Here is a 23,538-nt window from a genome sequence, read left to right on the forward strand (position 1 = left end):
AGGTTTCAGTGCATAATAATTCACTGGCTCCAAGGCAGGCTGACATGGCAGAGGGACATCAAAGAGCAGGCAGGAGGTAGCAAAAGAGAAACAACAACAGAAGCAGCATCCCCTTTCTGTCCCTTGTATTCTTCCCTTAGGGAATATAGGACTCATACCCCAAATGAGGCACCCTTAATCTCAGCATCACACATTCTATAGATCCAGCCACCACCAAAAAACCCCACCTATGACTGTATGAAGCTTTAGGGAACATCTAGATACATGCCATAACAGCAGCATAAGAAGGAACTCCCCGGGCTGGCCAGATAACTCAGCAGATTAAAGCACCTGCTTAGGCAGAGGTGGGGGCCAGGAGTTTGATCCCCGGGCCTGCTGTGCCAGGCCCTGCCCCTGAGGTGCGCTGAGACAGTGATTGAGACTGGGCTGGGCGTGGTGGTGCACACCTGTAATCCCAGAGTTTGGGAGGCTGAAAAACAGGATCACTACAAGTTTGATCTGTGGAGTGAGACCCTGTAGACCCTGTACTAAATACATTAAAAAAAAAAAAAAAGAAAAAGAAAAAAAGGAAGAAGAAGGAGGAGGAGGAAGAGAAGGAGAAGGAGGAAGAGGAGGAGGGACCCCCCCCTCCCCCCCGCTGCAGCAGTCTAGAGCAGGAGGAAGGCTTTAGACTCAGAGAAAGGCCCACACATACATGAGGTTTTCAAGGGTTTTTGTAAGAGGGGCTATATTTTATGCAATGGCCAAGCTCTAAAAATTTTTTGCATGTGATGAAATATTTAAAATATAGAATTTGTCATTTTAACTTTTCTTTTTGTAGTTCTGAGAATTGAACATGGGACTTGCCATACCAAGCAAGTGCTGTACAATTGACCTAAGCAAGTCAATCCCATCTTAATCATTAAAAATGTACAGTGGCATTAAGTACATTCACATGCTTGTACAGCCATCAATTTATCTATTAAATTTCCAGTGTGCTAACTGTCATTTCAGAGATAATCAATCACTGTATACCTCAAAAAGAAGACTATATAATTAATGAATTTTTGTTGCCCTGAAACAATCAAACTCCAATGTAAACAAGCCTCGAGAATCCACCAATTTTTAGGTTATTAAATAACAGCACAGAGATTCAGTAAATAAAAACTAGATTATACAAAAATCTACAAGATACATAGCCTAGTTTGTTCCACAAATAAGTTTTTGGGGAGAAAGAGATATAAGGGCAAACTTTAAATTAAAATATACTTAAAGTCATGCCAATTAATTGTAATGTACGGATTATTTATTTATTTATTTGGTACAGGGTCTTGCTCTGCAACTGGATACCTGTAGTGATCCTCCTGTCTCAGCCTCCCCAGTGCTGGGATTGTAGGCCTGTGCCACTACACTGGGATTCAGGGCCGGCACAGTGTGGGGCTGGCATGGCATGTGGTACTGGGGATCGAACCCAGGTCTTTGGGCTTGCCAGGGAGGCTCTTATGCCGCCAAGCTATCTCCCCGGCCCCAATGTGTAGATCTTGATTCAAGCAAATTGGTTTTAGAAACTCATGGAAATGAGCTTGAATACTTGAATATTCTATATTATTAAGAAATAATTGTTATTCTTTAATATTATTAACAAATAAGGAAGAATTGTTAAAAATGGAATTGTGGTTTTATTTTAAAGTCTTGCTGGGTATGGTGGTGCATGCTTGTGATCCCAGCACTTAGGAAGCTAAGGCAGGAGGATTGCCACGAGTTCGAGGCCAGCCCAGGCTACATACTGAGTTCAAGGCCAGCTCGAACTACATAGTAAGACCCTATCTCAAAAAATAATAATAACTTAAAAAGTCCTTATCATAAAAATAATCCTTATTTTAGAGACACACACTGAAATATTTCAGAACCCAGATGAAAAGATGTGTTGTTTGAAGTTATACTGAGGAAGTACTGGGTGGGAATACAGTAAAGGATCTTCACAGGGAAAGGTGAAAGATCTTTATGAGTTGATTACTACTGAGCTTGTGTATTATGTGTCTGAGGGGTTCTTATATTATTTACTGTGTTATATGTATATAATGCCCCAAACTAAAAATGTTTGAAGTGTCATTTTAGGAGTGTGGTCTTTTCTTTTGGACTGATCTTTGGCAAGTAATCTAGTCTAAGAAAGTAGTGTTTGATTTCCTAGAAAGCATTCTTGGCCCACAATCCAAGTTTCTATGTGAAGGAATAAAGACCATAAGCTGGTAAATGTATTCTGAGGAACAGAATACCAAGATGTGTCTCTATTTTTCTTTTCCTTTTTTTTTTTGTCCTGAACAAAACCAGCTACCTGACAGATTTGCAATCCTGTGGGCTTTTTATTTTTTATTCTTTGTTCCTAGGGATGAAACCCAGGGCCTTGCACTTGCCAGGCAGGCAAGCTGAGCTATCTCCCTAGCCCCTGTGGGTTTTTTTTTTTTTCTTCTTTTTAAAAAGGCAGACCTGGTATGTATGTACGTATGTATGTATGTATGTATGTATGCATGCATGTGTCTGCTGTCAGATGAATGGAGGGATCAAACTGAGGCCCTTGTTCATGCTAGGCCACTACTGGGCTACCTCTCAGTGTAGCCTTACTTATTTCCCATTCTTGTTTTGTTTGGTTTGAGAAAAGGTCTTGCTATTTTGCACAGACTGGCCTTCAACTCCTCAGCTCAAAAGATCTTCCTGCCTTGAGCTCTGAAGTAACCAGGACTACAAGCCCAGCTTTCATCCCCACCGCCCTTTGTACTGTGGATTGAACTCAAGGCCTTTGCATTGAGCAACATTTCCAACCCTTGTTAACTTTTGAGACAGGCACCAACTTGTAATCCTCCTGCCTCAGCCTCACAGGGTGCTCAGATTACAGGCATGCACTGCCATGCCTGATTTCCTTTGTTTTTGGAGGGTCATAGTATAGCAGTTTACCACAACCCAGGTATCATTTTACATACTTTAGAGTTGCCTTTTCTCTTAAGACTCATAGTAACTATGACCTACCAGTGTATATTATCAACCCACATTTTACAGATGAGGAAATGGATGTTCAGAGAGATTAATAATAACTAACATTTGTTAATGACTTACTGTGTTTCAAGTACCTGGCTAATTGCTTTGAATGAATTTGCTCATTTCAGCCTCTCACAGTTTACTGAGGTGAGCACTATTATTATCCCCATTTTATAGGTCAGGAAATTGAGGTTTAGAGAGGCTAAGGAGTATGCTGGAAGCCACATCCAAGCATACTCTTTGTGTGGCCCCAAAGCCCAGGTACTTTGCACACCACATTGACCCCCACCCAGCACGCAGCAAGTACTCTGGGCTCTGCTATTTGTTAGCTATGTGGCCTTGGGCAAATTGCTTGGCTTTCTTAAACTTGATTTCTAATCTGTAAAATGGGGACAATAACAGCAGCTCCTTATTAAGGTAATATAAAGACTAAGTGAGACAATACTTAGCACAGCACCTGATCCATACTAGGGGCCATTGACTCAAGTGATTTTTATTTACTATGTTTCTTTCTGAGAGGGTGTCTCAGTTAATGTCAGATTGCCTTATGAATCTTAGAAAAATTAGTCTTTCTATAGCCAGCTGGGATTTTTTTTTTTTTTTTAAGACAGGCTCTTGCTCGTAGTGTAAGTTGGCCTTGAATTCTAGGTGATCCTCCTGCCCCAGCCTCCTGAGTGCTGGAATTACAGGCATGTGCCACCATGCTCAACTCACCTGGGCTATTTTATATGGACATTATCCTGGAATTTTTCTGTGAGGGGGAAAGAGGTACTTTGTTTTTCATTTTGTTCTCAGTGCTGCAGACAGAATCCAAGCTCCGTGTATGTTGAGCTAGTGCTGTACCACTGAGCTACATCTCCAGCCCTTGTTTTCACTTTAATGTGAAAATATACTTCCTTTGGGAAGTATAAAGCCAGAATCAAGCAACCAGGAGACAGTCACTATATCAGTATGAGAGTTGCCCTGAGGTTTCAGTCTTGCCTGGTTTCTGAAACTCATTTGTGGCTCAGGAAAGAGGAGCTCTTGGAAACACCACGTGCTACCCTGAAAGTACCATAGATGTGTACATACAAATAAGAGAGTTGGGGCTGGCGAGATGGCTCAGCGGACTAACGTACCTGCTTGGGTAAGCTTAGGGACTGTGGTTCCATCCCCAGCACCACATGCCACGCCAGCCCCTGAGCTGGCTACAGAGTTCAGACGTTGCGGCCTATGCCTGTCATCCCAGTGCTGGGGAGGCTGAAAACAGGAGGATCACCATGAGTCCGAGCTGCATAGTTATACCCTGTAACAACCAAATACAATAAATAAATAAATAAATAAATAAATAGAGTTGTTTATACACATCTTCATTTCATTGCCATGGTGTGAGGGAAAGAATACTTTATGGGCTTTGGAGTCTTAGGGGTCTTGCTTTGAATCCTAAGTCTGTTACAGTCTGTGTGAAAGTCACAGCCTTTTGGTGTTTTATTTCCACAGCTGTGAGTTGGGAAAGATAAAGCTAATATGCTGTATGTTGGGTACTCTTTCTTTTTATGTATTAACTCATTTAATTAAAAATTATTTAAGGGGCCGGAGAGATGGCTCAATAGAATAAGCACTTGCCTGGCAAGCGCAGGGTCCTGAGTTCAATCCCCAGTTCTGCAAAAAAAAAAAAAAAAGGAAAAAAAAATTATTTAAAAGCAAAATTTAGGGTTGTAGCAAAACTGAATGTCAAGTAGAGAGCTGTGGACATAAATACTCAATTATTTTGGGAAACAGAGTGGGACTGCTGTATTGTGTGGTTAGATTTCAGTTTTGTACAAAACTGTCTTTCAAAGTAGCTGTGCTCTTTTGCACTCCCACCAGCAATGAGTAGGAGTTCCTTTTGCCCTACGTTCTTGCCAGCATTTGGAGTTGTGGGTATTTTGGATTGGCAGTGCAGCCCCCCCACGCAGCCCCCACCCCCACCGCGCGCGCACGTACCCCAGGATAGAACCCAAGCCTTGAGCATGCGAGGCAAGCCTCTTAAAGCCGTAAGGGCTCTGTCAGATCAAGCATTTGGAAGTCTGTTTCGGCCCCAAAATGGGTTGTGCATTTTGATACTGCTACCTTAACCATGTCAGGCAGTATTTGCTCTGGACTGGGCTAGGGCCATGTATGTGCCTCCGCAGAACCACTCTGGGAAGAGATGGCCATCAAAACTCAATTGCTCTTTCCGGACAGCGCTACCCTGAGCCCAAGCAGGAGAGTCCAATGCTGTATTGGACAGAACTTCTCCACATTCAGCATGACCCTGGTGTTTGCCCCAGGCAGTTTCACTCAGCGTCTTTCTGGCATGCCCAGCAGCCGTCAGTGGCCAGTGTGGGCAGGAGCTCTGAACGAGGCCTCCGGACCCTGGGACAAGGAGCCACCGCGCACAGTTTCCCCCGGCAGCGCCGCGCGCCCGCGTGGCCCACGCCTGTCGGTGCTCCCGGCTCTGTCTGGCCGGCCGGCGTTTATCCCCGTAGCCGCCAGCAGGGAGCTCCCTTTCGGCTCGGCTCGGCTCGCGCGGTCGCGGGGGGCGGCGCTGCGCTGCGCTGCGCCGTGCTGCGCTCCAGCCCCGACCGGGCCGGGGCTGCTAGATGCCGCGTCTCGGCTCCTGTTGCCTGCCGGGCGGGCTCCGGCGGCCGGTGAGTAAGGGGCGGCGCGGGCGGCCACTCGGTGGCGGGTCGGGTCGGGCCGGGCCGGGCTGGGCCGGGCCGAGCGGGCGGCGGGGCGCGCTGCGGCTGGTCGGCGGGCCGAGCGAGCGGCGGGGCCGCCGGCGCCTCTTCCTCCCTTGTACCCTGGAAACGGCGGCCCGGACTCCGGGCTCCCGTCCCTTGCGGCGCCTCAGGGCTCGACAGCGGGGGTTTGGGGAATCAGAGGGGCGGGGAGCGAAAGCACCGGGTCTCTGTGGCCAGCCTGAGGGGCGCCGGAGGCAGGACAGGGTGGCCTTCGGCGGGGGATATTCTGGGCTCGGAGGACCCCAGCTGGCCCTGAGCTGCGGAATGGAGGCTGCAGCCTTGGGGCTGGGGGGCTACCCGGGGCCAGGCCCGGGCCCCCCAGATGGAGCGAGCGAGAGCCGCTGAAGAAGGCGGCGGGGAAGGCGAGCACCTCCACAGAGCCCTTTATCCCTCCTAGCGGCCTTCACCCTTTCACTGCCAGGCAGACAGCGAGCTCCTCTCAAAGGAGCAGCTGCTACACAGCTGGCAAAACAATGGAGATCCCGCTTCCCGGGCCCCCTCCCCATGGGACGGAAGATGGAGGGTAGGCGAACGCAGGCTTGGGGGATTATTAAGGAATGCAGGCCGTCCCCTGCGCCTGGCTGTTCCCCTCACCTTTCCCTGCAGGGGGGGGGGTGTGTGTGGGAAGGTCGGACTGCCTGCCCTAGGCTTCTGGGAGAGACCGATCCAATGCCCCGCCCTGCTAACCTGTCATGCCAGTTGTTTCGCCAATGGAAAGGGAAGTGGTAGGGTCAGCTGCTCCCACCCCTCTCGGTGCCAGGGGAGCACACAGCTTGGTACCACGCCTGGCAGGGAGTGGGTTATGCTCTTGCCTGAGATAAGGCCTGCAGGGACACACCATATACCGGGGCTTTGTTTTGGGGGTGGAGATGAGGGTGTTGCCCTGTTCCAATGCACATGTATCTTGCTGATTAGTTGGAAAGACTGCTGCCAAAATGAGACAGAGATGAGGAGGAAGACAAATAGTTTGTTTTTTAGTTGGAAATCATTTTGCCTGGTAACTTGGCCATCAGGGCATGTGTTTGGTGGTGGCCTGATAGTTTGTGTTTCAGGAGGGCAGAGACGCAGCTTCTTGAGGAACTCTCTAGCTAAGACTTTGTTCTCAAATGGTCCCCCAAAATGACAGAATTGAGTTCCTACCCCTTTCATGTTGCCAGTGACTTGGGCTGGTTTGGGTCTCGTCTCTTGGTGTCCCTGGCATATCTGTGGCTGAGGTAGCCCTGTAAGTGCCCTGATGACAAGAGCACTGTAGAAAGCATGTGTCTATGCACTGCAGCTGTGTTGGGAGGGTCAGTCACTCCATTGACCAAGGGCAAGGTCACCTTGCAGAAACACTCAATCTAAAGGACATTGAATCAAGCTGCTTTGCCTTATCCTTGCTAGATATGGAGCCCTTTTCTTGAGCACGTTGGTATCTTGTCATGACAATGAATCTGGCCTAATGTTCCTCAACCTTTCTGTTTTGGGGCTACTTTCTATTTGGAGATGTTGAAAGTTGCTCTCCTGAGGTCTCTGGCTTCCTGACAAGACTTGCTGGCTCTTTGTCAAAGGTCTGCCCTCTCCTCAGCTTCCCCTCTGTCCTTTTGTGATGAGGCTTTCCAGGAAACATCCTCTTGCTTGCTGGACATGAATTGCCTGTTTATATATAGCCTTGGGTGGAGGTGTACTTGTCCATTTGGGATTGAAGACACTGAGAATGGGGTCTCAGTTCCAGGAAGACAATGGCTTTGGGGTGAGCTATTCTATTTTGTGAATTAGGAGAATGAGAAGGGGTGGAGGGTGAGAGTGGAAGGGGTCATAGGCTGATGGTCATTTCCTTTGGGAGCTTTGAACTTTGGACAGTTAATGACCAGGTACCTGGCAGCTCTGGGTATCTAGTTTGTTTAATCTCCCCTGGCCTGGCTCAGCTGCCAGGATATGTATCTAAGGGCTTCCTCCCTTGCCCCAGGATCTCCTTAGAAGCCCTCAAGTGGATCATGTCCTTCCTGACCCCTGATTTCTTTTAACCCCACTCCAGCCTGTTACCTGGAACCTGCTTCATTGACCCTGCTTGAGGCTGCTCATGGGGGAGAGGGTGGCATGTTTTCAGAAGTGGGGCCTGGAGACTCTCGAGTCCTCAGAGGTAGATACTTAAACCTAGACTACATGGGGTAGAACTGTGAAAGGGAGATCCCTTCCTAATGGGTGGAGCAGGGAATTCTTGGGACATGGGAAACTTGACCCAGACTTCATGTGTCATAGGTCTCCAGGGCAACAGAGCTGTTTCAGAGGTTTCACTGGAGTGGATGCCATAGACAGGAACCAGAGCATCCTTGTAAGATGGTGGTGGCATGGGACCCCAGACCTGTTCTGGGTGTGATGGGTAAAGCTGAGGGGCTGGGGCCTGGTTCAGTTTAATGATTTTGTAGGACCAGTGTGTACTGTGATTGACAGGTTGATTGCTTCAAGACTCAGGATAGGGGCTCCCTGGGGAGATTTTAAGTTCTGCTTTGGGCTAGGCTCTGGGGTCCTTTAAGATCTGCACCCTACATCCCACTGCAGCACCAGTTCCTTTCCTTTTTACTCCCAGTTTTTTCAGTTTTTGGAGGTAGCCTAAATTAGAGAGTGAGTTGGTGGGAAGTAGGAATAGATTGCTAGGGGTGGGGCAAAGACCTGGACAACCTCCACTTGCTCCACCTCCTTCACTTTCCTGTAGTTGGTAGAGGGAGAAATTGTGTGGCTTGTAAATTATGCACATTCTTTTGACGGTTTAAACTCAAACGGCAGTTTAAATGGTTGGACTATTGATTTTATAGGGTGTAAGGCCCATTCTCTTTGCAGGTACTTCATCATCACTTACAAGGGATTATTTTTCTTATCGTCTGGTATTCAGAGCTGTTGGATGATGGGTTCAAGGTCGCACAGCACATTGGAGGCAGAGCATGATTAAAATCTGCAGTGTGAGGTGGACTGAATGCCTCTCCTGCAAAGGGTTGGGGCCAGGCTTGTTCTTTGGGGCCTTAGAGATTTATAGTTGATATAGCAGAGACTTCAGAAGGGAGACTTGCTCAAGGTCACACACAGGGGGGCAAATGGCCTGGGCAGCTGTGGTACAGTTAGGTTGCGGGCTGGCCCCACTTGGGGCTGAAGCTGCTTCTGGAAGAACCACAGGGTTCCACAGGGCTGAGAGCATTCTCCCGTTCTCATCCTCCTGGGACTGCAGCCTGCAGAGTTCCAGGAGAGACAGATCTGTAGCGGGAGGCGCCTTGGGCTGTGGCTGCGGTTGTCTTCCACCGGGCCTCCGGGGAAATGCAGAGGGTTGCCGGACTCCCAGCGCTGCGGCGGGCGGCCCCGTTGGTGTCATGTGAGAAGTGTGCAGCCAGAGCAAGCGAGCACACCTGGAGCCGGATAAGTTCCGTGTGACCTGGCCGTGAGTCACGCGGTGCTACGGAGCTCACTGCGGCTCACTGGAACCGGCCCACAGGAGCAAACTCTGCGACGACCTGCCACCCACCCCCTACCTTTCCCCACCCTCCCACCGTCACCCCCGCCACTCGGGCCAGGTGCTAGGAGACCCCATCAAGGTTGCTTTGCTGTCCCTGATGAGGGCCTGGAGGGGCCTCAGGCTCTAGGGACTTGCTGCTTTGAGAGGTCAGAAGCCAAGGGAGAGAGGCTGGCTCTCTTGGGAAACTATTTCCTTTGTATTTATTTATGAGTGTGGTCTGGGGGTGGGGGTGCACGACTGACCTAAGTATCCACCCGGCAGCCACTTCTTGGCGCCCTTGTCTTGGGATGCTAATGTTGTAGTTTCCATTTCCTGGGGTTTTTGCTTTGCCAGCTGCAGGGTGACCCATTTAAATCTGTCCCTACTTAAAGCCACGGGACAACAGTGAGTCTCCTAACCAGGTCCCTTTTTCAAGACAGTAAGGCAACCCAAGCCTCATACTGACCATTACAACAAACATTTATAAGCCTTGTTTATGACTTTTAATGCTCAAGGATTGCTTACTACTTTGTTAAATCTTTCTTTCTTCTCTTTCTCTCTCTCCCTTCTCCTGCTTTCTTTCCTATTCTATCTATTTTTAAAATTAAGGTAGCAATATGTGCTGGAAAATTGAATCATTAGGAAGTGTTTCCTGTAGTCCCCTTACTCCCCAGAGTTAACCAAATAGACGTTTGGTTTTGGTACTGGGGATTAACCCAGGGCCTTCACATTGAGTTACACCTATTTTGAAACAGGGTTTTGCAAAATTGCTCAGAATGAGCTCAAATTTACTATCTTCCTGCCTCAGCCTCCCAATGTGCTCAGACTTTAGGCCTGTGTCCACTTGTCTGCTTAGATAAATTTTTGTAATGTTGCTTTTTGGACTATTTTAAAAACTTATAGAATGCATTATATAATTATAGTTTAAAATGTTACATTAACATATCATTTAATATAAATATTAAGGTTTTTTCCCCCTCTGGGAAATAAAGAGCATGTAGAAAAAGAGATGAAAAATTGCAATAATCCCACTACTCAGATAACACACCTAACAGCTGCATAGTCTCATTGTAAAAAATGAAAATCATCTAGATAAATGAAAAATCTAGTTTGACTTTCTAAAATCTCAATCTCCTCCCCAGAGCAAAGATTTTTCTATGGATATGCAAATGTTATGAGTAAGGTACATGTGTATATTCAGACACAGTCTAAAACTTTAGCAATTTTATATGCTATCCTTTAACTTACTCTTTTTCAATTATAACATGGTATGAATTTTCCAGGTCATGATGTATAAATCTCCCTCATTCTTTCTAATAACTGCCTATTGTCCTGTAGGCTGTTTCCCTAGTAATTCACACTCATCTTTATATGTTTGTTATTATAAATGGTGCTACAAAGGTGAGCTTTATTTACTGGATAAATACATGATATAGGACATATAAATGGAATTGCCTAATCAAAGAACATGTACAAAATATTTTCATAGGCATTACCAACTTGCCCTCTAAAAGATTACTCCACTGCTTGATTTAGGGGCACATATACTAAAATTGGAATGGCATAGGGCAGATTAGCATGGCCCCTGTGGAGGGATGGCATGCAAATACTTGAAATGTTCCTTCTTTTTGTAGTAATGACCACCTGGCCTTCCTGCTACTAAAAAACAAACAAGCAAACAAATGAAAAACATGTGGTAGTTTTTAGTCTCATCAACGTATGAGTCCCTGCTCCCCATTCCCTAATTGATTGATGATATCCATCTTGAAGGTTTTTACTAAACGGCTGAGTGAAGGACAATTTATGCTTAATTCCCATTGTCTGTGAATATTGCTGAGGCTGAACACCTGTGTGTGTTTAATAGCCATTTGTATGACCAGATCTATGCATTGGCAGGATATACCCTCAGCAATAATGTAGGGGGCTTTGGACTCAAACCAGTATAATCCAGTTTGGCTATGTGCTTACTGAATTGGCTTTACTGCTCTGGGTTTACTTGCCATATACGAAAGTCTGGACTTATTTTCGTGAAACTTGTGTTGATGGTCTTCCGTGTGCTTTCTTTTCTGCCATTCTCACCTTCTAATTTAGGCGACAGAGAATATGTCTTGCTATTGTCAGTTACTCTTCTTGAGAGCCTACCATGAGCCTACTAGGAATTGTTAACAAAGGCATATATATATATATTTTTTTTTTCTTCATTTAATTCTCATTCCTTATGTGGTAAGTACTCTTATCATCTCCATTTTACAGATGGAAAAATGGAGGCATGCTGTGTCTTTCAGTGAATTGCTCACCAACATATGAGACTGTGTAGCATTGGTATTCAGATTTGTTTCCAAGTTTGTGACATTCAAAGCCTGAGCTCTTTCACTACACTTACTTACCTTTACGTCCCTTGCATATGGTAGATGCTTGGTAGTTACATATTTTTTCTTGACATTTTATCGTAAAAGTTCTGCAAACAGGGGCCAAGAAGATGGCACAGTGGCATAAGCACCTGTCTATGTAGGGCAAGATCATGAGTTTGAGTCCCGGTACTGAAAAAAAAAATTAATTTTGGGGCCATGGAGATAGCTTGGTGGTCTAAGTGCCTGCCTGGCAAGCACAAGAACTTGAGTTCTGTCTCTGGTACCACATGCTGTGCCGGCCCCACCCAAGGTGCGCTGAGCCTGCCACCAAGAAAAGGTGGGCGTGGTGGCGCATGCCTGCAAGCCCAGCACTGAGGAGGCTGAGACAGGGGGATCACTATGAGTTTGAACTGCGAGTCTGAGCTGTGTAGTGAGACTGTGTACCAAATACATAAAATTTAAAAAATAAGAAAAGTTCTTCAAACATTCAGAGGCATTAAAGAATTTTACAGCCAATATTTCTACCTAACAGCTTTAACAATTATTTTCCTGTCCTGGCTTTATCACATTTCAATGCCTTGATCCATCTATGAAGCTATCTTAAATTTTTGACAAATTTAAGTGGTCCAAAGTACATTGTAGCCATCAGTAAACTGTACCCCACATTCTTTGGCATATATATCATTAACTAGAGTTCACTATTTATTTACAGTTCTTTTCTCTTTTGAGTAAATATACTAAAAAATGCACAAATCTTATGTATACTGTTTGATGATAGTTGGCAAATGAATGTACATGTCAACTCAAACCTGTATCAGCATCACCCGAGAAAGTTCCCTCATGCCTTTCTTACGCATTCTCCAAGGGTAGTGGAGAATGCATAAGGAAGAGGGAGACCCCTGATATTTTTCATCATAGATTAATTTGGATTTTATTTTTTTGCTCCAAATGCCTTCAGGGCAGGTTTGGCTGGCTTGAGTTGTGGGGATCCAACCACAGAAACCTGAGCCTGACTGCTTTGCTGAAGCAGCCACTTAAAGAACAGAGCTAAGGGGCAGGCCCCCTATAGGTTAATTTTGTGTGTACTAGATCTTCATATAAATAGAATCATACCTCATAGAAATAGAATTATGCTAGAATAATGAAGACTATATACTTTTTGTCATTATAGTCTCTTCTTGTTTGAAATAATGTTTTTGGGATTCATTTTTGTTGTTGTGTATATCAAGTTGTTTCATTTTATTGCTAAGTGGTATTTCATGGCCTAATCTGTAAATTGTTTATTTGTTCTTGTGGATGGATAGACAGATGCATAGTTCAGTTGAATGGTCGTGCCTTCAAGATGCCCTCTGTCCTGAAGAGATAAACTAGCTGAGTTGACAGATGGTGCTTTGTTTAGCTTTAAAGATAGGATGTTCAAAATAATTTAAAAACATATCATAATTTACTTACATGCTTTTCCTTTGCTTACAATTAGGAAAGGCTTCCTGGAATAGCAGGAGGAAAGAAAAGCAGAGGAAGAGGTCAGAAAGTCTAAAGGCTACTTTCACTGGAGTGAAGAGTAAGAGAGGAAGGGAAGGTGGAGGGAACTGCAGCCTGGAATGGAGACTGGGGAGGTGGTGGTTTCAGACTTTGGATCTGAGGACAGGAGATGTTGGCAGGTTCAAGGTCTACACAAAGGTGATGGAGCCCATCTCTAGTTAATTGAGGGTTGAAAAGCCTAGAAGAAGCTGCAGCTGCATCTGCTTTGCAGATCTGGCCCCACAGGGAAGGGGGCGAAGAGGCATCATATAGACCTGGTGGGACGGGAATGGTAGAGGGAAGGGGTGTCTTGTAAACTGTACGAATAACAGTAACAGGACAGGAATGGTAAGAGAAGAGCAACACTGCTTGGTCTCTGAAGGCCCCAGGGTTGTGATGAGAAGGACACTTCTGATCAAAAGTTAATAACTTACCTGTGTTTGTGAGAGCATAGATAGTTGGAATTTTAGAGCTAGAAGAGGCCTAGATCATCTACTTCAGTGTTGAGCAAAATGACAGGTGAGGTCCCTGTTGGCAGACCCAGGGCTGGATACCTGATTGCCTAAAATTTCCAGCGAGTACCATTCCCTGTGCTGCTGCTGTAATTGTTGTTCCTGCTTACTAGAGCAACAATGAGGGATAAGCTTTTTTAAAAAAAGATATTTATTTATTTATTTATTTATTTATTTAATTTTAGGACAGTGTGTACAGGGTGTTCAGGGTCTCACTGTGTAGATCAGACTTGTTGTGATCTGTCTGTTTACAGCCTCCCAAGTGCTGGGATTACAGGCGCACATCACCATGCCCAGTCTCTATTGCCATCTCAGTGTACCCCGGGGACCAGGGCGGCACAGCAGGCCTGGGGATAGAACCCTGGGCCCCTGCACCTACTTGCAGGAGCTTTAATCCGGTGAGCTATTTGGCCGGCCTAACTTTTTTTTTTTTTTTTTTAATTTATGTATTTGGTACAGGGTCTCACTATACAGCTTGGATTCGTAGTGATCTTCCTGTTTTCAGCTTCCCCAGTGCTGGGATTGCAGGCCTGCACCACCTTGCCTGGATTTGGTGGCCAGCTCAGTGGGTTGTGCAGCTGTTTTTAGGGGTGGCATGTGCTGCTATGGATCGAACCCTGGTCCCTGAGCTTGCCTAAGCAGACGCTTAGTCACTGAGCTATCTCCCTGGCCCAAGAGACAAGGTTTTGTTAAGACAACAATTTATGTAAATTTTTTCTAAGAGATTTTCTAGCTCAAATATTCTAGAATTCTGGGAGGTGTTTTCCATTAATATTGCTCAGCTATCTAATCTCCAGCAAATAGTCATGATTGGGTAAGGATTGCAAAATGAAAATTAGGCGTCTTAGTGGAACAGCACAGTAAGCCATTGGGTTCTCAGTGGTTGGCCTAAAGCTGCCATATTCTTGCTTGTTCCCTCTAACTCCTCAAGGCTCCCCTCCCCATTTTCCCTGATAATTATCCCTGGAGCCATCTTCTAAACCAGACCTTTAAGATGGTATAGGTAGTAACCTGCCAACGATCCCATGACCTGGTATATGATCTGTTCTCTTCGTACCACGTTTCCTGAAAATGCAGAAGAGAGACTCCCCTTGTCAAAAAGGATACTGGCTGTCAAGCACTCTCTCATTCCAACTCAGTGGAGACCTAGCTGGCCAAAACTACCCCTAGCTATGCAAACCTTTTGGATTTTAGATTTCCTGTCTTCAATTCCCAAGGACTATTTATGGAGCGTTTACAACCAACAATTTCAGAGGAAACTTTGTTTTACCAAGTACAATCTGGAATCAAAGAGGGAAAGAGGTTTTTTCCTACATTTACAAGGAGCTAGTGATCTGGCCAGAGTTCATACCTCTTTGGATGTGCTCAAGAAGTAAAAAATTCCCAAGGATTGCACTGTTCAGTTTGATAGCTACTAGTTCTATGAGGCTTTTGGATACTTAATTTTTTTTTTTTTTTTTTTTTTTGTGGAACTGGGGATTGAACTCAGGACCTTGCACTTGCCAGGCAAGCACTTATTGTAGCTATTTCCCCGGCCCCTGGATACTTAAAATGTAGTCTGATTTGCAAGGTGCTCTAAGTGGAAAGTATACACTAAATTTTAAACACTTGCTATAGAAAATTGAATTATGTAATTACATGTTGAGATGACAATATTTTGGATATATTGCATTAAATAGAATATATTATTGTCATTTCTTTTTTTCATTTTGTATATATAGTGCAGGATCTCACTACGCAGCTCAGACTTGTAGGGATTCTCTTGTTTTCAGCCTCCCCAGTGCTGGGATTACAGACGTGTGCCACCATGCCCAGACTTGGTTGCTGGCTCAGTATGCCCCGGGGGTGGGGCCAGCAAGGCACGTTTTTGTTTTTTGGGGTTTTTTGAATTGTTTGTTTTTGCTTTGAGGCAGGTGCTGTCTCATGTTGCCTGGCTGGCCTCAAACTTGCAGTCTTCTTGCTTCCTTCTTTCCTGCTGGAATCATAGGCGTGTACCTGTTTTTACTCCTTTTTATCATTGTTTTTCATGTGACTATATAATTTTAAATTATATATCTGATTTGTATTTTTTAGTGGACAGTGTAGCTCTAGAAAAAAGATGTGTTGGTCTGCTAAGAACCACAAAGGTCAGGATTCTGAGGAGAGGGGAAGCAATTAGCCATTGCACAGGGGTCCTTGGAAATCCTGACCTTAATGCCTTCCTGGGCATTGTACCTGGGTTGCGGAGCCCTCTAAGTAGAATGGGCATCCTGGAGGGCCCTGCTTGGTTGCAAGAGTAGGGTAAACGAGAGGAAATGCCTTTTCAGGGCCTGGCAACAGGCTATTGCTGGAAGGTGTAAGTTTATAGGTCCTGTATCTGGAATTTACACAAGGAAGTTTTCATGGACAGAGAAAATATTACAGTTAATTTTTTTTCTTTCTTTTCCTGGTTAATGTCTTTGTTTGTGTTTGTTTTTGTTTTTATTTGGGGGCAGGATTTCACTGTGTAGTTCAGGCTGGACTTGAACTCACTGTGTATCCCAGGCTGGCCTCAGACTTGCAGGCAGTCCTCCTCCTTCAGCCTTCCAAGTGCTGTATTACAGGCGTGTGCCACCACGCCCAGCCTACAGTTAATTTCTAATTAGATGGTATGACCTATTCATGTTTCCTGCTGATTAGAAAGAGAAAAGCACTCTGAACTCTATTCCCAGTCCTACCCTTAACCAAGTATGTGTGAGTGAGGGTAGGTTAGCACCCTAGGTACACACATCCCGGAACTGGCGTTTTCATACTGGCTGCCATAACTTTCTTCCTGAGACTATATTTAGGTGTTGATCTGGGGAAAAGGATATGATTTTTTCAGGATCCTGTTTATGCGGCAGACCCTACCCCACCCCCACCTCACCACTGTCTATCCTCTGTTTGCTCTGGAACTTCCCCTTCCTTCCCTCCCTGCTTCACTTTGGGCACCCAGGCTCTAGAAAGGGCAGAATATTTGCTATTGAAACTCAGCACATTCACTTATGTGCTGCGTAACACCTAACTTATCTTTTAACTTTCTGAGCTCCATTTTTCTTGTTTGTAAAGATAATGATACTTATCTAGCAGGAATGCTGTGAAGGTTGAATAGGATAGTGTGTAATGAAGTGTCCAATACCAGACCTGGCAAGGGAAAACCAGTACATAAATGCTGGATCCTCCAAGGTCTTCAGTAAAGCAGTAGATAAGGCTGCTTGCTGCTCCAGGGATGGCAGGTGGAGGGAGAAGCCGACTAGTGTAAGAAGCAATCCTTAAGTGGACTCAGCTGTGGGAAGGTGACAGGGCAGTCTCTCTTCTCTTTGCTTTTTTTTTTTCAATGTATTTGGTACAGGGTCCCATTACACAGTTTGGACTTGTAGTGATCCTCCTATTTTCAGCCTCCCCAGCACTGGGATTACAGGCATGCACCACCATGTGCGGTGTCAGTGGCTGGCTCAGCATGCCCAGGGACAGACTGGCACGGCATGTGGTGCTAAGGATCAAACCTCAGTCCCTGTGCTTGCCTAAATAGGAACTTAGTCTACTGAGCTATCTCGCCAGCCCTCTTTGCCGCTTGTATTTGAATCTCAAGTTGGGTTCCAGGATGGCTTGATGCTTCCTCTTGCCAACAGGTCAGGCCTCTCCAGGCATACCTAAGCCTTGGTTTAAAGGAGTAAATTAACTAGATAAATATGTGTAAAGCATAGTGCCTGGTACATAACTAGCACTCAGTGAGGGGTGACTGGTTTATTAGTCGGTTATGTTTCGAATGAAGACAGGGGAAGAGGATCTGCTGGAATAATCTCTCTCTGTGGTTCTGTTTGCAGCAGCAAGGTGGGATCCAAAGGCCCCGTGCTAAGCACCCATAATCTCCTGGGGGTGCCACCCCTAGAAACAGCATCTGCACCATGTTTAACCTAATGAAGAAAGATAAGGACAAAGATGGTGGGCGGAAGGAGAAGAAGGAGAAAAAGGAGAAGAAGGAGCGAATGTCAGCAGCAGAGCTGAGGAGCCTGGAGGAGATGAGCTTACGCCGTGGCTTCTTCAACTTAAACCGCTCCTCCAAACGTGAGTCCAAGACACGCCTGGAAATCTCCAACCCCATCCCCATCAAGGTGGCCAGTGGCTCTGACCTGCACCTGACTGATATTGACTCCGACAGCAATCGGGGCAGCATTATCCTGGACTCAGGCCACCTAAGCACAGCCAGCTCAAGTGATGACCTCAAGGGAGAGGAAGGCAGCTTCCGGGGCTCTGTGCTGCAACGGGCAGCCAAGTTTGGTTCGTTGGCCAAGCAGAACTCACAGATGATTGTCAAGCGCTTTTCCTTCTCCCAGCGTAGCCGGGATGAGAGTGCCTCAGAAACCTCAACCCCCTCAGAGCACTCCGCTGCCCCATCCCCACAGGTGGAGGTGAGGACTCTAGACGGACAGCTGACACAGCACCCTGGCTCAGGCTTCCCTCGACCAGGGCCCCGATCTCGAGTCCCCGAGCTGGTGACTAAAAGGTTCCCAGCTGACTTACGCCTTCCCCCAGTAGTCCCACCACCACCTCCTGCCCCCCGGGAGCTCGAGCTGCAACGAAGGCCCACTGGAGACTTTGGCTTCTCCCTTCGGCGCACAACCATGCTGGATCGGGGACCTGAAGGCCAAGCCTATCGGCGGGTAGTTCACTTTGCTGAGCCTGGTGCAGGCACAAAGGACCTGGCCCTGGGGCTAGTGCCAGGAGATCGACTGGTGGAGATTAATAGGCACAATGTGGAAAACAAATCCAGGGATGAGATTGTAGAGATGATCCGGCAGTCTGGAGACAGTGTGTGGCTCAAGGTACAGCCCATCCCAGAGCTCAGTGAGCTGAGCCGGAGTTGGCTGCGGAGCTGTGAGGGACACCGCAGGGAGCCAGCTGATGTGAGTGCTTCCTGGAGTTACCAGGGGTGAATGGGGATCATGGGCATCTTCTGCTATTATACTTAAGCGGGTGACTGGGAGTCCCCAAGAGCTGTGGTTAGAGCCTAGCAATCTTAAAGAGGGGAAGCCTTGCCACTTCCTAGGCCTGTAGTAAGTAACAACTTTGGGGGGGGGCACATCAGATGTTCTTTAAAGGAGACACACCTTTGACTCTGACCAAGTTCAGCCTGAACTTTAGCTGTATCCCTGGAGCCCTCAGGGATGGTTTGATGTTGGTGGGTAAGTGGTGTGAAAATGTTTAACTTCATAATACAAAGATGGTTAGGGATTTGGACATCATATTATCTGAGCCCTAAATTGGGCATGTAGGCTAATGTATCATTTTTAGGCATGACAGACAATATGGACACTAAAATATAGGATTTCCATGTTGTTTGGATCTCAAGAGTTGAAAAAAGGCATGATTTCAAGTTAGAGCAGTCATAGACCCTATTGGGTGTAGAGCCACTGTGGTTATGGTGTTGGGGGAGATGCCCTCCTCCAGGGTTTCCTCTTGTCCCTAAGTGAGTGAAGTGGTGAACACCAGATGAAGTTTCAGAGATAGCACAGGCTATCTTGGAGGATCTTGTGAATCATGACTGGAGTTTGTATTTTATCCCAGTAAAATGGGACCATTGAAAGTTTTGAGGGCCGACCAAATAGCCCAGCGGATTAAAGCACCTGCAAGCAGGTTCTATCTGGGCCTGCTGTGCTGGCCCCGCCCCCAGAGCACACTGAGATGCCGATCGATACTGGGCATGGTGGCGCCTGCCTGTAATCCCAGCACTTGGGAGGTTGTAAACAGGAGAATCACTACAAGTCCGATCTAGTAGTGAGACCCGGAGCATCCTGTGGGCTTTTCCCTAAAATACAGGAAAAAAAAAACCAAGGTTTGAAGGAGAAAAGTGACTGGGTCTGATTTATAAAAACCATTAGCCTCTAAGAAAAAAAAAAAAACATGGCTCTGGGAAAGCAACAGAGATCAAATCTACGGGGTATGTCCTGGCTATCCCTAACACCCCAGCTGTGATTCTGCCCACACAAAACCTCAGTAGGAGAGATTTAGAACACATATGGTGTTCTAAAGACTTCTATATGCTGAATCAAGACCTCTAGCCCCAGGGGTCTTTTGAGAGGAGGGGACATAGTTGGGAATGTCCTACCTAGTGACAGCATAAGAAAAACGTGTTGACCTCTGGCCATTCTTCCTTCCAGCTGTGAGTTTTAGGACTGTGCGATCTGGGCTCTGCACCAGTGCACAGCCTGACTGGGACCTTTCAGCACTAAATGATGAGCCAGATGTATCAAAGTCAGAAAGGGAGGAAGTGCTAAGGAAGCAAGCAGAGTCTGGCTTTCAGCTGTTTCCTAGGGACAGGAAATAGATACTCAGGATGACTGGCTGCTCAACCTACAAGAATATTGAGCCTGGAGGGGTCAAACTCTGGCAGGATGTTATGGACTTGGGTTCCAGGCCTTCCTTTACCTTGGGGCTAGCCGGCTTTTGCAGCTTTATGACCAGGAGGAATAGTGAGCATGAGGGAGCCTGGGTAGAATCCAAGAAGGACCTAGACTCGTTCATGCCAGACATACACATTAAGCACCTACTGTCTGTTAGCCACCTAGCTGGCATGTACTCAGGGATTCGCAGCTTAGAAAGGGACAAAAAAGAGAGGGACCTTATCTCAGAGCCAAAAGTCATAATATGTGGCCATGTCTGTCTAACTTCTCCTAGGCAAACGTTGCTTTTAATAGATAGAATGTTTTCCCTAAAGTATGAATCCCCCAGGACACTGTTTTCAGTTCCCTATTGAACTATTAAGGTTCTGTGTATCTGAGCCCTAGCGTCTTAGATGTCATGTAGTTTTCTCTTTATAGCATAGGGATCCTCCTGGCATCTCACATTTCCTAGCCACTTTGCTTTCCCAACTAGCTGCTGCTATCCCATCCCCTGGCGAGTGGGTAGTTTAGCTTTGGAGGTTACAGCTGATATCCCTGAAATTTTGGCTTGTTCTAGTCCCCATGGAGCAAGCCTAGGTGGTACCTAGAGGATTTCCCCCCACAGGCCTTAGCCTGGAGGATTTGTCAGGGAACACAGTATAAAACTACATCCTGTGTGCCTCTAGGAGTAATCTGGTAGCATGTGACACATCAGGCTAAGAGAAGCCCTATACCTTTTCCCAGGTGGGTAGTGGTGGGGACTTACGCCATAAGCAGAGAGGAGCATGGTGAGCCCAGCATTTCCAGATTCCTTGGTCAGAGCCTCGAATCTGGTGGTGGTGGTGGTGGTAAGTGAGCTGTTACAGCCTTTCCTGCAGCCCTCAGACTTTATCTCCTCTTCTTCCTCCCACTCAACTCCTGCTCCTTTCTTGGCATCAGTTTTAATACCAGGCCCATGCCAAGAACAGTCTTCCCACCTCCTCTAGCTCCTGGGTGGGGTACTCTGACAAGAATAGCCCCATGGGACAGCTCCCTTTGGCCACCCCACCAGTCAGGCCATCTATCAACTGTGACCACATGCTGCCTGTCTCCCTAGAGAGTTCTGAGGGAAGCTAACTGGCCATCTGTTCTCTCCTGCACACAGATGGGGGCCCAGGCTCTGTGGCTCTTCTCCATGGCCTATTATGAATTCTGCCGTAAGAGGCACCTCTCGGTTTTCCCTCTCATATGGTATACACAGGATGCTTGTTCACACCTCTTTGTATGTCCCTATAGTTGCTAGATGAGGTTCCATGTAGAGCAGAGGTCAGCCTTAGAGGTAGGATAAACTTAGGACCTGATGGAAATCAATCAGCAGTCCTGAGAGAAACAACTTGTTCTTCTGCCATTCATTCTTCCATCCACCTACCCATTAAATAAACATTTGTTGGCACTTACTATGTACTAGGTTCCAGGGTCCAACAGTGAAGTGCACATTGCCCCAGCCCCAAGATGCATAGTGTAGTAAAAGACCATGACAGTGCTATTAGAACAGCTTAGTGACCGGGGCCAGTACAGGGTACTGGAGAGCACAGAAGAAGGGCTTCAAGTATAGTCTTGGATCCTCAAAAGGAGGAGTAATGGGAGGAAAGAGGAAGGGAGAAACTATGGTTATACTCATGTGTAGGTCTGGGAGTTGGAGAGAAATGGCACATTTTAGTAGCATTTTCACACAATGAGGGGATAATAATGTAAGGGGAACGAATGCTGAGAAAAGCAGCAGGAGAAGGAAGCAGAGGCCAGGTCACCTAGGCCCTGTGAGCCACACTGAGAATATGAACTTTAACCCCAGGGCCACGAGGACATTTCACCAAGGCATAACAGGAAGAATTTAGAGAATCTGGTGACTTCAGCAGAATCCGTGGGGGCAGAGCTGGGGTTGCAGTGGGAAGAGTCTCGGTGAAACTCTTGGGGATAGTCCTAGTGGAGTGACAGTGGGCTCCACCTGGATAGAAGCAGGGTGGCTGGCCAGAGGTGGGTGCCCAGTCTTGGTGACTGACTGATGTGAGCCCTGAGGGTGACGAGAGGTCAAGTGTAACCTATAGCTGGAGGGAAAGATGCTCCGGTTTTCTTAGATGCCAGGTGTTTCCTGAGTCTGGTTAGGTTAAGAGGAAGTATTGGTGGAGCTCGAGATCTTAAAGGCAAGCCAGATCCTCCAGTTCTATGAGTCTGGGTGGGAAAGTCAAAGCCTACAGAGAAGATCTAGAGGCTGGGCTAGGCCAAGGATCCTGAGAGGAGGCAGCTCCTTCCATTTGTATGCTCAGCGGACCACCTTAGGGGACAAATAATATTGTCTGGGCATGGAGGATGCTTCGGATGGATTTAGAAAAGCCTGCCTGCCCAGGAAGCCCTGGGCAAATGTGGTTGTCCACTAAGATGAAGAGCCAGAGGAGCTGGCCTATATGGGTCTTCTCCACGGAAAGCACTGCTTCCCTGCTCTTGAGGACGTGGTAGGAGGGGACAAAGGATTTTCTTGTCTTTTTTTCTTTTGAGACAGGGCCTCACTATATAGTTCAGGCTGGCCTTGAACTTACTATGTAGCCTAGATTGGCCTTGAATCTATGATGACACTCCTGCCTCAGCCTCCCGAGTGCTTGTCTAATAGGTGTACACCACCACAACTGGCTAGGGGGTATTAAAAGAAAGTCAAACTCCCTCCAAGCGAAACCTAGTGTCTTGCTGGACCCTGGGGTTTGCAGTCAAAGACTTTAGGGCTGTCAGGTTCCTTAAAAGCCTGTCACTTCTATTTAAACTATTTCCCCACTGGGGGAAATCTGGAAGGGGCAGGTAACAGTGAAAAGACCATGGGCTTGGGACCCAGTCACCCAATACCCAGGGGTTGGGTTTTCATAAAATTACCAGATCATCCTGAGCCTCTGTGTACTCATTCCCTCAATAAATGCTGGAATCAACTTAAGGACCAGCTACTGTGCTGGACAGTGGGGAGTGAAATAAATAAAATAAAATAAGATCTTTCCTTGGGGGAGCCAGGTAGTGAAGCTGCTGTCACAGAAGTCTGTAGAGGGGCATGAAGCAGGGAGAAAGAAGCAGCCGGTTCTGTCCTGTAGAAGAGACAGCAATCAGGAAAGGCCTCCTATTATGGGTGACCCTTGATCACCATAAAATGAACGTATTCTCTCCTCCCAGAGTTTGAACAGGTTAAATTGGAAAAGGACACAGGCCCAGCTAACTCCTGGTGAATTAGCTAAGAAGGATAGAATTGGAGGCTCAAAGAAGCCTTACTCTTTTTACTCTGTGTGCTGCACTTTGAAGGTTTTAATAAAATAAGCATGTTTATGGAGCAGGCAAGGTCATTTATGATTGGGTCACTGGCAGCTGGTAAAGTGCTTAGGAAGAATAGTACTACTCCCCCTGTGTGGTCTGTGAAGTCGTCCGGTTTGCAGCTCTCTGGTGTTCTCTGACCTTGCTCTTGGTAAGGGTTTTTGTCAAATGGGGACCCCAGATGCTTTTTTTTTTTTTAAATTTTTTTTTTTTATTTATTTGACAGAGAGAGAG

At 46.5% G+C, this 23,538-nt stretch overlaps 1 protein-coding gene and 1 non-coding gene across 12 annotated transcripts in view; both read left to right on the top strand.

Moving 5' to 3' along the window:
- The first annotated feature begins 5,555 nt into the window (after positions 1-5,555).
- Myo18a (myosin XVIIIA) overlaps positions 5,556-23,538 on the top strand; it is a 101,586-nt gene continuing 83,603 nt past the window's right edge. For 10 of the 11 annotated variants that reach the window (XM_023719883.1, XM_023719884.1, XM_004635388.2 and 7 more), the window contains exons 1-2: positions 5,556-5,663; positions 17,428-18,507. In XM_023719883.1, the coding sequence (XP_023575651.1) occupies positions 17,509-18,507 (999 nt within the window). In that variant the 5' untranslated portion in view covers positions 5,556-5,663; positions 17,428-17,508. The remainder of the gene's footprint in view (positions 5,664-17,427; positions 18,508-23,538) is intronic. The other variant, XM_023719870.1, reaches the window with a different exon arrangement.
- LOC111817861 lies at positions 10,743-10,849 on the top strand. Its single transcript, XR_002821964.1, has one exon. It is a non-coding gene; the product is annotated as a U6 spliceosomal RNA (small nuclear RNA).

The sequence above is a fragment of the Octodon degus genome, unplaced genomic scaffold (genome assembly GCF_000260255.1).
Source record: "Octodon degus isolate 3935 unplaced genomic scaffold, OctDeg1.0 scaffold00072, whole genome shotgun sequence".
Lineage (NCBI taxonomy): Eukaryota > Metazoa > Chordata > Mammalia > Rodentia > Octodontidae > Octodon > Octodon degus.